The following is a 15,432-nucleotide window of genomic DNA, read 5'->3' as shown; positions in this document are numbered from 1 at the left end:
GAAACCATTGCTATGGTTTCTTTTAGTTATGGGGTGTCTTGTCCAGTTGTTAGGAAAAACAGGAACTACAGTGAACATCTTTCTTCCATTGGAGATGAAATTAGAACTGTGCTGCACAGACAGGAGCTGTGTACTGAACCACTCAGCCCATTGCATAAACTGATTTAGTTTCCTGTAAGTTTTCACAAGAACCTTCAGGTACGGGTGGTAGGTGTTAAGTGCTGTCAGTGGAATGTGCTCTTTGGCAGTAAATAATTATGAAAATGTGTCACACTGTAGGTAGAGAGTAAGAGTTACTGGTCACAGCTGGACTGTGAAATGGAGAGCCCATGGAGCTCTTGATTGGAGAGAGAAGGCAAAGAAAGTGACTCTGGAAATGGCTGAATGAGGTAGATTCTGTTCTGTTCTGTTCTCATAGAGAAGATCTCTTTTGAAAAGAGGTGGAAGGAAATTTGAGTGATAAAGGTCCCAGAATAGTTACTTTCACTCACGTAGGAAGAGAAAGGATGGTAAAATGGCAGCAGGGCAAAGATAATGCGCTTAGAGAGAGTATGCTTTAGCTGGCTTCAGGAGCTGGTGCATACCTGTATTTACGAAAAATAATGTAAAAGTACAGGAAAATACTAGGGTAGCTGGCAGTTCTTTAAACACATTAAAAACACAATAACAAATTAGCTGGTGCAGAGAAAAATAGAAGCACAGTAAGAGACTAGTAAGAATGCAATTTCAGAATGCCTTCAAATAGGAGAAACAAAAATGCTCTCTAAAGCATTTAAAGACAAGTTCAGAGAGTCTAATGTGGAGAGTGGTAAAGACAAGGTTACTAGAGAAATGAGATACAGGCATACTTAGTATTTGTCTTTACAAAGCAGGGAAAAATAATGTCCTGGGAAATACAGATCAGTCTTCTTAACTTTGATACCCACAATGGTTCCTGAACCATTAATTAATAGAAACCACTGTAGGACATGCAGAACCCAGTAACGTAAGTGGTCAACTTGGACTGGACCAGAACAAATTATATTAGTACAATTTAATCTTTTAACCTGATAATGTGTCTTTTGTGACGGTTTTATGTGGTCCCATGTGACGTGCTTGTGAGGAAAATGTGGAAATACAGAAATGTCACAAAAACAATAAAACAAATTACCTCTTTTTCACAAAACTGGATCTAGTTCACTTTTAGGCTGGGAAAATCTCAAGTGGGCATCTGCTTTTGGTCTGTTTCTGTTCAGTAATAACTTGAGTGATGAAAAAAAGTCCACATAAAAAGTTGAAGTAGATACCTAGTTTAATTACAGGCACATTGGGGAATAGCATCAGATTCACGGTTGTGAATAGCAGAGAAATTTTTTTGAATCACAGAAAAGAGATTCATGCAAAATACTACTATCCATAGGAAGAAGAAATGGGACATACCTGACCAGGCTGTGGTTCTGCAGAAAGGGTTTCTCTGTAAAGTGGAGATTATTATGGTCTGCTCATCTTTTCTCGGCTAAGACAAGACTTCCAAGGAATTCTGTATGCAGTTTGGGCAAAATGTCAGTGGCAAATTGAAGACAGTCCAAGCTGAGAAAATGTGGAGAATTTCAAAAGGTTACAACAATCAACACTGCACAGCATAAGAAAAGAGAAAAAAATGGTGTATCATGACAGTAGTCTGACAGAGATAGAAATAGAAAATAATAATAATTTATTATCAGATACTGCTGAAAGGAAGGGCAAAAGTAATGCAGTTTTCTTGGAAACAAAAAGGATTCAGGTTGGATAGCAGGAAAAACGCTCTATCAGGCTAGAGAAACACAGAAACAGGCTGCTCAGAAAGACTGGAATCTTCCTCAATGAGCAATTTTTAGGAGCAAGTTAGACATATATCTGCCATATCTGAAAATACAGGTCTCTACACAGTGTGATGGACTAAGTGATTTCTTGAGATCCCTTTTACTCCTCTGTTTCTGTAATTTTATGATTACAAACCAGCAACAACTAAGAATCTTCTGTTCTTACAGCAGTCAGCTCAGAGACTGGCAGTGCTGCTTAGGAGAGCAGGTCAGATTATTGATCTATTCTAAGAACAGGGAAAATTATATAGTTTAGTGCCATTATGCTTTTAGCATTCCTATATGTGATAACATTAAAGCAAGGTTGGACTTTTTTTCATAACTATAATTCATTCATGACATGAATTGTGCATTGTGTGATGTGCTGCCCAGTCATTTAGGTCTGAGCAGCCTGTAAAGATAGGGAAGGAAGTAATTGTAGTTGTCCCATTGTTTGCATCCGAGCTACTGAAGTAAGATGAAAGCACCTTGACAGCTGCAGGATGCAAGCAAACAGTACCTGAGAGCTTAGTACAGATGCATAAGTCAGGAGCAGTTGGATGATTAAAGGCTCTAATGGCCCCAGCAAAAGTGCAGCTGATGGTTTTCTTAAAAGGGGAGCTGATACTGAATCTTCAATGGGCATCAGAATCGAGAGAAGCTGAAGAGGAGAAATGTGTAACTGGGTAAGGTGAAGAGTGACTAAGACCTAAAAAGAACATCTGCATGACTGTGATGCAATGGCAATTTTAAGTGACATTTCATGAGTTTAGGATCATACTTTTCTATAATTTTTTTGCTGAAGATAGCGTAGCATACTAATAGCTCGATTATAGTGGCACATGGTTGTGGCAGATGGGTGGGTGGAGAACTGCATGTCATCCCAGTATGAGTCTTTGCCTTTTTGAGTGCCAGAAAATCATAAGGGAGGAGCCCTTTTCTACCACTGTAGAAGATTCCTAAGCACCTCTTTTGGTGCAGCTATGCATGGCCATCAGAGCTACAGCTCTTTAAGGCAGATTTTTATATGAAGCAAGCTTTATATTAAATTTTTGTTTTCATTGGTTAAGGTATGCAAGATTTCCTTCATTCTTACCCACTCTTTCTGCTGTTTGAAAATCCAAATCCAGACTAGGAACTAAATATTGTAAAATTCATATATTCTGAACCATATAAAACTACAGCATGGAGGGGACCTTTGGAAGTTATTTGGTCCAACCCCTTGTTTAAACACTATTAACTTAAATGTTACAAGTTTGTCTTTTCAATTCAAGTTTGAACATATCCAAGGATGGATATAGCACAGACTCAGTGTGTAATCTCTCCCAGTGCTTAACTGAGTGTGAAAATTTTTCATTTTTGTCCAGTAGGAAACTCCTGTCTTGCAGTGGGGGGTTTTTGCCTCTCATCCTTTGCTGTGTGACACTAGAAAGATTCTGTCTCTGTCTTCTCCACTTCATTTTAGGTAGCCTCAAGCCTTCAATTTACCCTCCTTTTAGTTGCTTGTTTTTGCACATAATATTTGCACTCTATTGATGAAGGCACTGAAAAAATTGCTGGTAAGGAAAAAATACCTCTAAATCACAAGGAGACAATAGAATAAGTGACTAATATTAATTTGATGAAAATTGCCCATGTGCGAAGTTCTGACATTTCTAAGTTACTTCCCTGTGGGACAACCATGAATATCTTCCCTTCCTGTGTTGCACAGGCTGGACATTCCAGGAGTCTGTCCCTTTAAGCTGAGTATATTCAAAGCTAAATGGGGGCTTCCATCTGAAATAAACCACAGGAAATGTTTCTGTGTATGCAAGAGAATGTGTGTGAATGTATGGGAGTTTCTAGTGTGGGACATAAAAATAGAGTTACGATCCTCTCCTCCCAGAAGAGGCCATGTCTCGTGACAGGTGAAATGTCATTTGATTTGGAGAGTTGCTTTGACCTTCAGGCCAAAGGGTCAGGCCTACCCTGGGCCAGGGCTCAGACAGACCCATAGCTCCTGCTCTATGGCTGTCCCAAGTTCTCTGTGCATTTGTTGTTCTTTGCTTAGTGCTTGTCATCAAGTTGTTCTGAGGAGATTTTACCAAATGCTGCAGAGCAAATGACGCAGACTGATCAGCTGTTTGGTCATGTAAATTCACAATGTTTGCAATGAAGTAATAGCCACCATCATCTCCCTTCTCTAGATGCTTCACTGAAAACTGGAGAGATCTTTTTAAAAAGTTATCTCTATTGCCTTCATGATTTCTTGTCATCCAAGCATTTCAGTTGACTTAACTTGAACTGAGCAGCTTTGCTAAGAGGCTTAGCAGTGTTTTTACTGTGGACAGCATGCTACTAAGAAGCAGCAGATATCATAATTGTAAGCTGCAATTTTTAACAACACCCCAGGAAACTTTCTGTCTGGCAGTACTGCTAAATAACATTTATCCCATAATCTCTCATTAAAGGACTGTATAAATCAAGGATATGTGATTTTTTAAATGATTTAGGGTTTTTTTACTCCTATAAGTTTCTATTGACTAGATTTTGATCAGCATTCCCAAGGATAATTTATTTCCTGTCTACTCAAACTCCCAAGCAAGCATGGTCCAGCGCCATATTGGGCAGGAGTATTATAACTTTGTGTAGCTTCTAGTTTTGAGATAGAAGAGAAGAGCCACACTCATTAGGAGCTGGATGTTTTTGAGGTGTTTATGATACCTCTGGATTGAGTACACGTGCAGCTTGATAGCCTCAGTCAGGAGAAAGAATCACCATTTCAGCTTTAGTTATGTGCTGGTTTTAGGGACATGTGGTAGCTTCACGTCCAAAAAATGCACAGTAGAGATAGGAAATTAGGGCAGATACAAGATTTTACCCATGATGATAAAAATAGAACAAAGTTAATACTAACCTGTGTCATCGTTGTCGTCATCATTCTCCCTCCCGCCCACACAGCGTAGAGCACACACATGCAGTGTCTGCCATAATCTCCTTTTCTAATTGTGGTTGTATTCCAATAATCCCTTTTCCTACTTATAGCTGCTTGCATTCTAATACCCAGCCTTTTTTCCCCTCTTCCTCCTATGCTGATGGTCTCAGAAAAATATTTATTGTCAGATGTAAGTGAAAGTACAGCTCTATAACATCCTCAGCTGAACTCTGTCTAAGCAGCCCCCCTGCCTTGGGAGTCGGTGGAGAGTTTCCATGGTGGTAGGGCTGACTTCTGAGTTCTTTATTTCAACACCAGTTTAGCTGACCTTTTTTATACCCAGGTTCAGTTTTTGTTTTGTCTAAAATAATCATAGTTTTAATATCTTACCTTACCTGATATTTTCAGTAAGTTTTATCTTACAATGCAGATATTTATCTCATAATGAGGATTTATATCTTATGAGAGTAGTAAAAAAATTAGAGCATCATGCTAAAGAAAGGGAAAATTAATATTGCTGACCCAGGCAAATAAGTTCAGTATTGGCTTTACTGCCTAAGCTTTAAAGAGGGTGATTTCTGAGGTGTAGTTTCTCCCTTCTTCTGCCTAAAAAAAGAATATATTCATTTCTGCATTGGTTTGATTTACACTGAATAGGTATATAGCTCTGTAAAGAAAAAAGATCCATCTGTTAGAGGCAAAATATAATATGAGATAATGAAGAAAAATAATTTGAAGACTATCATATGTGTAATGTATTTCACAATTGGTTTGTTATACTTGTCAGATAGTTTCAGTGCTCTGAAAGAGCTTTAAATTAACCAGAATTAATAATCCATTGATTTGATTAAATATGTTGGTGATGTGCCAAAGTTAAAATGATAGAAACCCTGAAAAAAAAAAGTCATTGTGAAAAAATAACTAACTTGAAAAAGTCAGTGTAGAAGGCAGACCAGCATGGCTAATGACAATAAATGAAATCCTGCTTGGGAATCTGATCCTTATCCAGCCAAGCATTTAATCCCATCATTTAAGCATATGAGTTCTTCCCTCTCCAAGCATGCATATTGTCCCACTTAGGTAAGGGTGAGGTTAAGTGAGTCCAGGACTGTTGCCATAGAGCTCAGCCCCTGTCAGACCAGAGCCTTTGCTGCCCTGATGGGGGACACATCTTGCAACAAGAGTTATGTATTGAATGGCATTTCTGTAGGCATTCCTGTGGTGCAAGTTCAGAGCAGCCTAGGGGTTTCAAAGATAGTCAGAGAGTTATTGTTATGTTTGGGTACAAAGGGATAAAAAATGCTTCTTACTGTAAGGTACAAGTCTTTTTTTAATTGCAGCACAGAAAAAATGTAGGGGGTAAAGAAGAACAGATGAAAAATACACATATACAAAAGAATCCGATGTCTAGAATTCCGCAGTTGAAAGGTTTTACTGGTAAATTATGCTTTTGATTTGAATATACTTCAAATGTAGTGCAAAGGAATTACTGTTTTGTGCTGCATTGTTAAAATAGCTTACATGGAAATTTAGTTTCATGTGAAAAGCTACTAAATGATAATACTGTGTAAGAATAAAAGTTTATTTTACTGTTTTATTGGAAGCAGCTACTCTTTTACAGAGGCAAATGGCTCTTCAATCAATGAGTATTGTCAGGTGCATTATGGATAGTTTAAGGGCTTAAGTGCCTATTTCATCTTTGCAGACGTGTAACTCCTACAGTAGTAGGTACCCACTAAAGTTACATTGTTGCTTATTCCAGCAGACAAATTGTAAATTATAAAAGTGAACATATGAAGTACTGCAGTCCAAACTAATCTGCTGGCAATGTGTGCTCACTGTCATTTCTAGGGAGCAAGGCCAGGTCTCTTCTCCCCACATATGCGGCATTCACATTTTCTGAAAAATCCCTTTGCCCATGATTTTTCTCCTGGGAAGCTGAGAAGCCTCAGAGAAAAAGGAAAACAGTATTATTTCCTTTGCTTCTCCTGTGTTTTGCTGCTTTGGAATGTGTTTGGACATTGTTTATTCAACAGGTGATTGTTTCATTGGTTTCTGCTGTGAATTATTTTGACTTATTGTCAAAATAAGTCGGGATCAAGTTGTGTTTGGGCTCTGGAAATAGTCACAAGTTTTCATTATTATCTTTTAGCCTTCTGTAAGTATCCTTTCTGTATTCTTCAGTATAGTATAGTTTAGTATTCATTAATATAATATAGTATCATAAAATAATAAATTATCCTTCTGAGAACATGAAGTCAGATTCATCATTCCTTCCTTTTTCTGGGCACCCCACAAATACAATACACATAAATGGGACAGGACAGGGGTTTGCAGGAGTCTGGCTGTGCTCTCTCCTCTGGAGAGTGGGAGAGGATTGTCCAGGGCAGACTGTGGCTCTACATCTGGAACAAGGAGCTGACAGGGCTGATGCAACAAGGGCTGTAATTAATCCTACACCCACAGCCCACCTTGTTTCAGTGGGAGACCTTTCTTTCCACAGTGCTTTCATCATATTCCACAATGCCCATGCCTTGTGTATCACATCTCCCTGTGCTAGGAATTAAGTGCTGCTTGGCATAAAAGGCAGCTTTACCCTTGGTAGGTTTCATGCTGGGGAAATTTTTCTGCTGCCTGTCTGCTGATGACTTAAATCCATTTTTTCTGTACATAGCTTTTGTACCTGAGAATTGATGTTGCAATAATCTGCATTGGTAGCGAGTTCCACATGATGAATATAAGAAGCAATTAGTATGCCCCACAAAACATGCCTTCACAGCTAATTTATTGCATTGTAATCTACTTCTGTTTCAGTGAAAAGCAATCATGGATATAGGAAAACAAAGAGATACACTACTATACTTGTGTTTGGACAAGAAGAATTAAATGCAGAAAGTAGTGAAAAATAATTTGCAAAAATTGCCGTGTATGTTATTCGTATAAATAGTAGACTTAAGGAAAAATTTGTGGTTTTTTAGTTTAGTAGAATCTCATTTGGCTACAGATATAAAAAATACTGAAAATGAAAACCAGGTGGCTACTCCAACACTCCTTAATTCCTTTTTATATTCCCCTTATGTTTTGTAGCTGTGCAATGGTGGATCTGTGACTGACCTTGTGAAGGGATTTCTGAAGAGAGGCGAAAGGATGAATGAACTTATAATTGCTTACATTTTACGTGAAGCTCTGATGGTAAGATAGGCTTTCAATGAAAGGACAGTCAATAATCAGCTCATAGTTTTTTCTTTAAATGAATGGAGATCATGTCCCCACTAACACAGCTCACTATCTTGTTATAGCAGTGTTTAATGAAATCAAGGCAATGTGTAATTAGGATGGTTCTTTTTAAGCAGGCAAGGTAAAGAGCAGTTAATCTGTTCATTTCACTAGTAAGAGAATGAAAATTGATTTCTGACTATTGATCAATTTTCGTAGTAAATACAGTTCAGCATCAAAATTGCTTTTCTTTTAAGAAATAGCGGAAATACCATCAAAATACTGTTCAGCCTCCTGTGTCTGGATCCAAACTGTTTTTGAAGTAAAATAATCCACATATCTAACAAATTCAAACTGTGCTACAAGAATTTGGTTCTGCTCATTAGGATCAGCTGTCTTTATTTATTATTTTCTTATAACTAAAATTTTACTTTCTCTGGCAGAATTTAGAATTCAGTAGTTTTCTTTGAGTTTATGGTTTAAATTTATTATATTTAGTGATATTTTTATGCTTTCATCTTAAAATTTCTATTTGTCATGAAGTAGAGCAATGAAATAATAGTTCTTCCTTGTCATGTGCAAGTGATTTTGCAGTGAGAATGACATCCCGGTGGTTCTGGATTTAAAAAAAAGATTCAAGTATTTTTCATACTTTTCCACTACCTTGTTGTTTCTGCAAATGTAATATGGAGGACAGAGCTGTTGTTAAAAGTTCTTGTTTACTTCTCACCTTCCAGGGACTTCAGCACTTGCATGAAAACAAAACTATCCACCGTGATATTAAGGGAAATAATATCCTTTTGACCACTGAAGGAGGAGTCAAGCTTGTGGATTTTGGTATGTTATGTTTACTTATATGTACAATGTTTTACACCTGAAGTATGGAAAATAGAGTAAATAGACCAGAAAATATTAACTGTGTTAATTTCTTGTTAAAATATCACTTGGGTAACCAATGTTACTTTTTAAAACTTGATAGATATTTTAGTAATTTTGGTAATGCTGTTTCAATGGCATGGCTAAAAAGCAGGAATTATAATACAGTGGTGGTAAGTGCCAAATGCCTTGAGGCAAGGAGTAAGTGAAATAGCAAAGCAAGAATATAGGATTCAAAATAAGGTTGATATTCAGTTCCTCCAGGAACCACACACTGGTTCAGTGAAATTAGGAGCTGATAGTAAAAAGCTTCATGTTTTATATGAGAGCATTTGAAACTTAATAGGTGTTGTGAAGAATGGGAGAGCTCCATCTCAGATGCATATACTTCCTTTATTTGATTTAAAACAAAACAAAGGATATTTGAAGGCACTAGAGGAGGAAATATTATATAGGTAATCCCCACTTTCTAAAGCCTGGGAAGACAGATTTTGGCAAATCTGAATGTGAGATTTGGCATTAAAAGAGTCAGTTGAAGCCTGTTAGGCCTAAAAGGATTCCCGAATGCTCCCATCTTTGGTGTCATCACCAAAAGGGAAGAGGAGAGTAATGAATAAGTGGATGCAACCTGTTATTTATCAGCAATACCACAGAAATTTGCCTAAACGGTTAGGTTTGACTTTTGTTTCATATGAGGGGTATAAAAATTTGCAGTGCTTGTTGTTATCAGCTATTATGTTCAGGTAGAACACTGCCTTTTTATGTTAAAAGTAAATTTACTGGTCGCAATTTCACAGCACAGCAGACAACTGTAAATATGTTTAATTCAGCAGATGGAAAATGTTTGTTTTTCCTTTGTCCTCCTATTTTGTTCATGATTCTGATTTAATTGATGTATAACAATTGTTTAAACTAATCATGGGATTTTTAACTCTCTTTAGTATAGTATCTTCTGGCCAGTAGGTTGTATTTATGGAACTCTCATGACTTCACACACAAATTCCCAAAACTGTTAGGGTTAGTAATTACTTTGAAATGTCATGTATTTATTTTATATTCCTCAGATAAAATCTTCGATTGAAAAATCTTTGTATTTCCTAAATCATCTGCAATATACTTACTAGTATTTTCTGGTAGTCGGGAAGTTTATTGTGAGGCAAAAATCAGTATTTTTGCACACAGGCTTTTAATTTGTTGTGGAAAAAAATTTTGAGCTCCTGGAGGCAATTAGAGGATCAATGCGTCTGAAAATGAAATCACTTATGCAGATATCAAAACTTACAAGCTGTAGGGATGAGGACCTGAATTTTTTATTCCCCAGGTGCTGCAATCTCCTGATAAGGCTGTAATTGAAAAATAATCTTCAATTCTTGTGGGAAAATTGTAATACCAAAATACAGATTAGAACATGCACAAGAAACAAATATACCTACACACACATTTATGTGGGCTCAAAAGGAGCCTGCAATAGCTGCAGTCCGTCCTCTCAAAGGAATATACAAATGGAGTAAATTGATATTTTAACTTTGGAGTAGATTGATATTTTCCCTGGCTTTCCCCCACCTCCCCAGGAAGAAAAACAATCTGAAGCCAATAATGAGTAGTTTCATATGGAATAAACTTATAGTCTTCATAAAATCATCATGGAAGATGTACCATTCACCATTCAAGCTGCTGCTTAAGGTATTCAGCTGGGATTTGTGGGATTTGTGTCTTCTACTTAAGGGGATTTAATCCCACAGTAATCAGATTTCAAGATCATTTTTTTAGCCAGGAATGTGAGTTGATAAAAATCTCTCATGTTGGCATTGCTACAGACTGTTGTACATAAACATTTATTGGATCTGGGACTTAAACTCAGTCATCTTTTATTATACAAGCCTATTAAATTGACAGGCTACAGAGTAAGATAGACATGGAGGCATAGTGTCTTTTTCACCCAGTAAATACTCAGAGGAAGCAAAATTTTTGATTTAGGCTGAACCAATTATTACATGGGGCAAACAAACACAAAAAATCCCAACCAAATAATCACATCACCCTTTCTAGCATGCACACAGCTTTTCTCTGTGGAGAGGGGAACAGAGGCAGGGAACCAAGGACTCCTTCAACCACCAAACACACATGACCAAGGCAGTGAGCCTTTCCCAAGATAACTTTATCTGCACCATCCTCTTGCATGCATGAGATGTTCCTGAAGAAGCCTTTGCTGTCCTCCCCTGATGCTATTTATGGTGATTTTCTTCTAAACATAAACCCTGTGTCTGAAACATGGGCTTGTGAAGTGCCTTATGGAACACAAAACTAGAAAAAAAACCTATTCTTAGTCTGCGTGTGCTGTGCAATCATTTAGCTTTTTTTGTCCTCTTTTTAAAGTACATTTAGGAACATTTTAAGAATCATAAGTGAAAAAACAATTCCATTCTAGTGAATTAAATCATGCTTGAAAATGGCTTTTTTTCCTTCATTGCTTTTGAGCTCCTTGAACTTGGTGTATAGTGTTCTGCCATGGTGAATCCTTCCTTGCACGGCAGTACAAACTTTTCAGAAGTAAAAACTTTTCAGAAGCTTCATTTTGTGACACAGTTTATACACATTGCTTTGTGGTCATTGCATCATAGGTATTTATGTATGCTGGAACCATAGTTTCTGAACACTGCACAGTCTATAATGGATAACCATCACAACACCCTTATGGAGAAGTAAATTACTTTAATTTGTAGTTAACAGCTGGGGATCTGAAACTTTGAGAGACTGAATTGCTTGAGGTGACACAGAAAATGTAGGGAAAAGCTCTTCCAAATCCAGGCTAACTCTCTGAACAGTTTGCCTTTCTAGAGGTACTAACAGTTAAAGAGATAGATTTTGAAAGAATACCACAGCCCCACTGCCATGTCTCACTCAGACTGCTTTGGAGAGTGAAATTTTTGCTTTCCCTTAAAATCTGCTGCAATATTGTTTAATCACCCAGTAACATTCTCATATCTAAGAAACACCCAATCCCAATATAGATTAATGATTAAATAAAGTCAAATACCCAAGGAAGCCTAGAAGAAAGTTGGAGAGAAACTATTTACAAGAGCATGTAGGGACAGGACAACAGGGAATGGCCTCAACTGAAAAAGAGTAAGTTTAGATTAGATATTAGAAAAAAAAAATGTTTGCAGTGAGGGTGGTGAGGTGCTAGAACAGTTTTTGCTTAGAGAAGTTGTGATGGCCCATCCCTGGAAGTGTTCAAGACCAAGTTGGATGGGCTGGATGGGCCTCTGAGAAACCTGGTCTAGTGAACAATGTCCCTGCCATGGCAGATGAGTTTGAACTAGATGATCTTTAAGGTCCCTTGCAACCCAGAACATTCTGTAACATCCCACAACAATGCTTCTGGAGCTTAATTGCTTAGCAAGGAGCTGTCAGATAAAGTTTTACTTTAAACTGTCCAAGCCACAAAAATTTTGAAATACCGATTACCAGGGATGCATCCTCTGGCCTTGCATCCATCTGGTATGATAATTTAGATCAGCAGAGAGAAACAAAAATATTTTTATTTTCTACAGAAAATGAGTACCAGCCAAGGGGATCTACTGTGAGAATGTCCACTGACCACAGATTTAGTCTAAAAAGTCATTAAACTTCTATATATATTAATAGTCCATATTCTCTTTGTAAGACAAGGCTGACTACTTTCACTACCTGCACATTTGTGGGAATTAGCTCCTAAGCTGTTCTGATAGAAAAGCTTTGAGGTAGGATGTTCTGCCTGAGAAATGCAGCAATTAGGGTTCAAGGAAGGAATACCCTCTACCACATTATATAGTTGCATTATATTCAAGTGTAGTATGTTTTCAGTATAAGATAGAGATTTGGTAGAAAAGTATACATTTACATTAAATTCATTGTAGCACTTTAAAGAGTGACTGCTATGTAATCTGTTATATAGAAAGAACTGAAGGCAAGTAAGGTGTGAATTAAATTCTTTTTTTTGATAAATATTCCTAATTATATTCAGTTTCGTATTCCTGTTCTGTGGAGAAAGTCTTTTACATCTGTTTCAGAACTTTGGTGGCGCACAGTGGATTGATGTTAAAAAGACAGATTTCAAATGAAATTTTAGCCTCTAAAGGTGCAGGAAAATAATGTAATGAAATTTAAAGAAATTAATTTAATGCCTGATACCTTTTGAAAGTCAAATGACAAATTTATATGCAGACTTTTCTGCCTAAATATCTAAGTGTCTGATTTTTTTTCATCAGTTAAAAAAGCTGGCCTGGAGTCATTTGAACACACAGCACACCTCATCTGTAGTAAAAATTCATACATTCATCTGCATCTTATAATGTGCAACCAGTTTCATGGGACACTAAGGTTGTAAAATCTACTTCTGCTGACAAATACTTGCTTCTTTGGATAGTCCCTCTCAATTCAATTTCCTTTCTTGAAATCAGGATGTTGCACAGGGCCTTTCATGCATTAATGTCAATCTAAGCCACAGCTCTATAAGATGTGGATTCAAAATGGGAGAAGAGATATTTAGCTTTATTATTATTATTATTATTATTGTTGTTGTTGTTGTTGTTATTACTTTAACTTTGGTCTGAAAAAGTCTGAGTGACATTTCATTTGAAATTATTTGAAATTATTTCTGAAATCCCCTGCCATTTCAGTGCTTCTGGGAGCTCAAAAGCCAGGACTTTTCATGCTTTTTTTTTTATCAAAGAGGATCCTAGAGGACACAACTCCCTATCAGCAAACTAGACAAGTTGCTGATGTCACAGAAGCCATGGAGGAAAGAACCATTTTTCCACTAAAAGCTATATGAAACACCTACGGTCACGTGGCAAAGTGATTCTTTTAGCTAAAAAGAGGGGACTGTAAGGCTCATGGAAAATTTCTCTTTAGCTATATTTTTGAGGGTTGACCTTTAGGCTGATAGTCTTTACCAAGAGACAGGTAGCTCATACTTCTTCAGGACTACTGAAACCTGCTTTCCCAGACTAGAAATATCTCAGGATGAGCAGCTGTTGCCTTGGAAATGTCCAGAAAAAAATATAAATTATACTTCCCCACTTAAGAAATGCATATTTTTCCAGCAGCACTGTTTCTTTCTGAAGGCCATGCCTGTCTGTGCATCAAACATACTTTTATACCATGTGTAATTAGACCTTTGCTGTTATTACCAGGAAAGGTCACTGGGAAAAAAAGTCAGACATCTAGATTGGTATCAGAAATATTCAAGTACCTGTAAGGAAAATAAAATGTGGGTAGACTCATTAAATCTTTAAAATTCGAGCCTACTTTTAGGCACAAGAGATCCCATGATTGCTCATAGTTTGCCCAGTAGTGTAATTGTGGGAAGGGGATATGGAAAGGGTTGGCACTGTACATTTTCAGTTTCTTCTTAGTTGTTTTGTTAATAGTACCTAAAACTCTCCATCACTAGAGGCTCTGGATAAGCAATACATAGGAAAGATCTATCTTTTTTAATATGTAAAGGAGGTTCCAGTGGAAAGCATGGAAAAAAGGTAATGCAATCTCAATGCTGCTGGCAGATGGTGGAAAAATACAAGCTGTGTTGCTGCAGTTAATAGAATGTCTTCAAGTGTTCCTTTAGCACTGTGGATAAATAGGTTGCATAATTAAAACATGTATTGTAATATTAATGGAATATATAGTGAAGCTAGGGTGATTTTCGCACTTTAAACACACTTAGTTTGCATTTTTCTGCTTTTGTGTCGTGTTGGATGTTGTTTGTGAATACTGTCTTGGCATTCCAAATGCAGTTTCAGATATCCCACTTTGCATATAGCTAGCACAGTTTTATCATGGACAGTAGCCCGGGTCAGCTAGAGATTTACCCTGAGAACAACTCATTGGGGGAAGAATGAATTGGGGAAGGGAATATGTATTGCTCTATTCAGACATACTGATATTGCTTTGTTTAATACTAGAACTATTGTTTCTATGTAGTTTGGGAGCTGACAGAGGTCAGTGTTTGTGTTTGGAATGTAATTAGGTTATTATTTTGCTATGGGGAGAATGATCATTTTTCCTTTAAAGCTATTTGAAGTATTTCAAAGTTAAGAAAAAAAGAAATCTTAAAACAGGCATTCCTAGATGGCCTTATTATTATTCAAAATTGCAATTTGGTGAAACTAGTCAATGGCAAGACACAGTTTTGTAAGTGTATTTTTAAATTCATTCTATGTTTACTTTAAAATGTATTCATAATTTCATTTGGGCAATACTAAATGCAAGTATTAATTCCATATTTCCATTGAGTCATTAAAATAAATTTATTGGGTTTTTTTTCCTCTAGAAAGAGTTACTTTGCCAACATCCTGTATTGTCTCAGTAGTATACCACTTTTTCTTACAAATTATGGATTGTTAGTAGTGCTTTACCACTACTAGTGATCAATAACAATTGATCAACATGAGATAGAATGCACAGGTGTTTCTGTTAAGTATTGTTCCGTGATATTTATGTGTATTCTGATACAGAAATACAGGCCAAAATATTTAAAATTCTGTGAATGTGCTAAAAATATTGAATTTTTGAAGTGTATCTGAGCCTGCAGCTGCTATAATGACAAAGCAAGAGAAGTAAAAT

At 36.8% G+C, this 15,432-nt stretch overlaps 1 protein-coding gene across 2 annotated transcripts in view; it reads left to right on the top strand.

Annotated features, from left to right (window-relative positions):
- Positions 1-15,432, top strand: part of MYO3A (myosin IIIA) — a 105,668-nt gene that overhangs the window by 15,123 nt on the left and 75,113 nt on the right. For both annotated transcript variants that reach the window (XM_058031278.1, XM_058031287.1), the window contains exons 3-4: positions 7,822-7,926; positions 8,688-8,787. In XM_058031278.1, coding sequence (XP_057887261.1) covers positions 7,822-7,926; positions 8,688-8,787 — 205 coding nt within the window. The remainder of the gene's footprint in view (positions 1-7,821; positions 7,927-8,687; positions 8,788-15,432) is intronic.

Source organism: Melospiza georgiana, chromosome 1, assembly GCF_028018845.1.
Source record: "Melospiza georgiana isolate bMelGeo1 chromosome 1, bMelGeo1.pri, whole genome shotgun sequence".
Classification (NCBI taxonomy): domain Eukaryota; kingdom Metazoa; phylum Chordata; class Aves; order Passeriformes; family Passerellidae; genus Melospiza; species Melospiza georgiana.
Note: the sequence above shows the minus strand (reverse complement) of the source record. Positions and strands in the feature narration are given on the sequence as shown.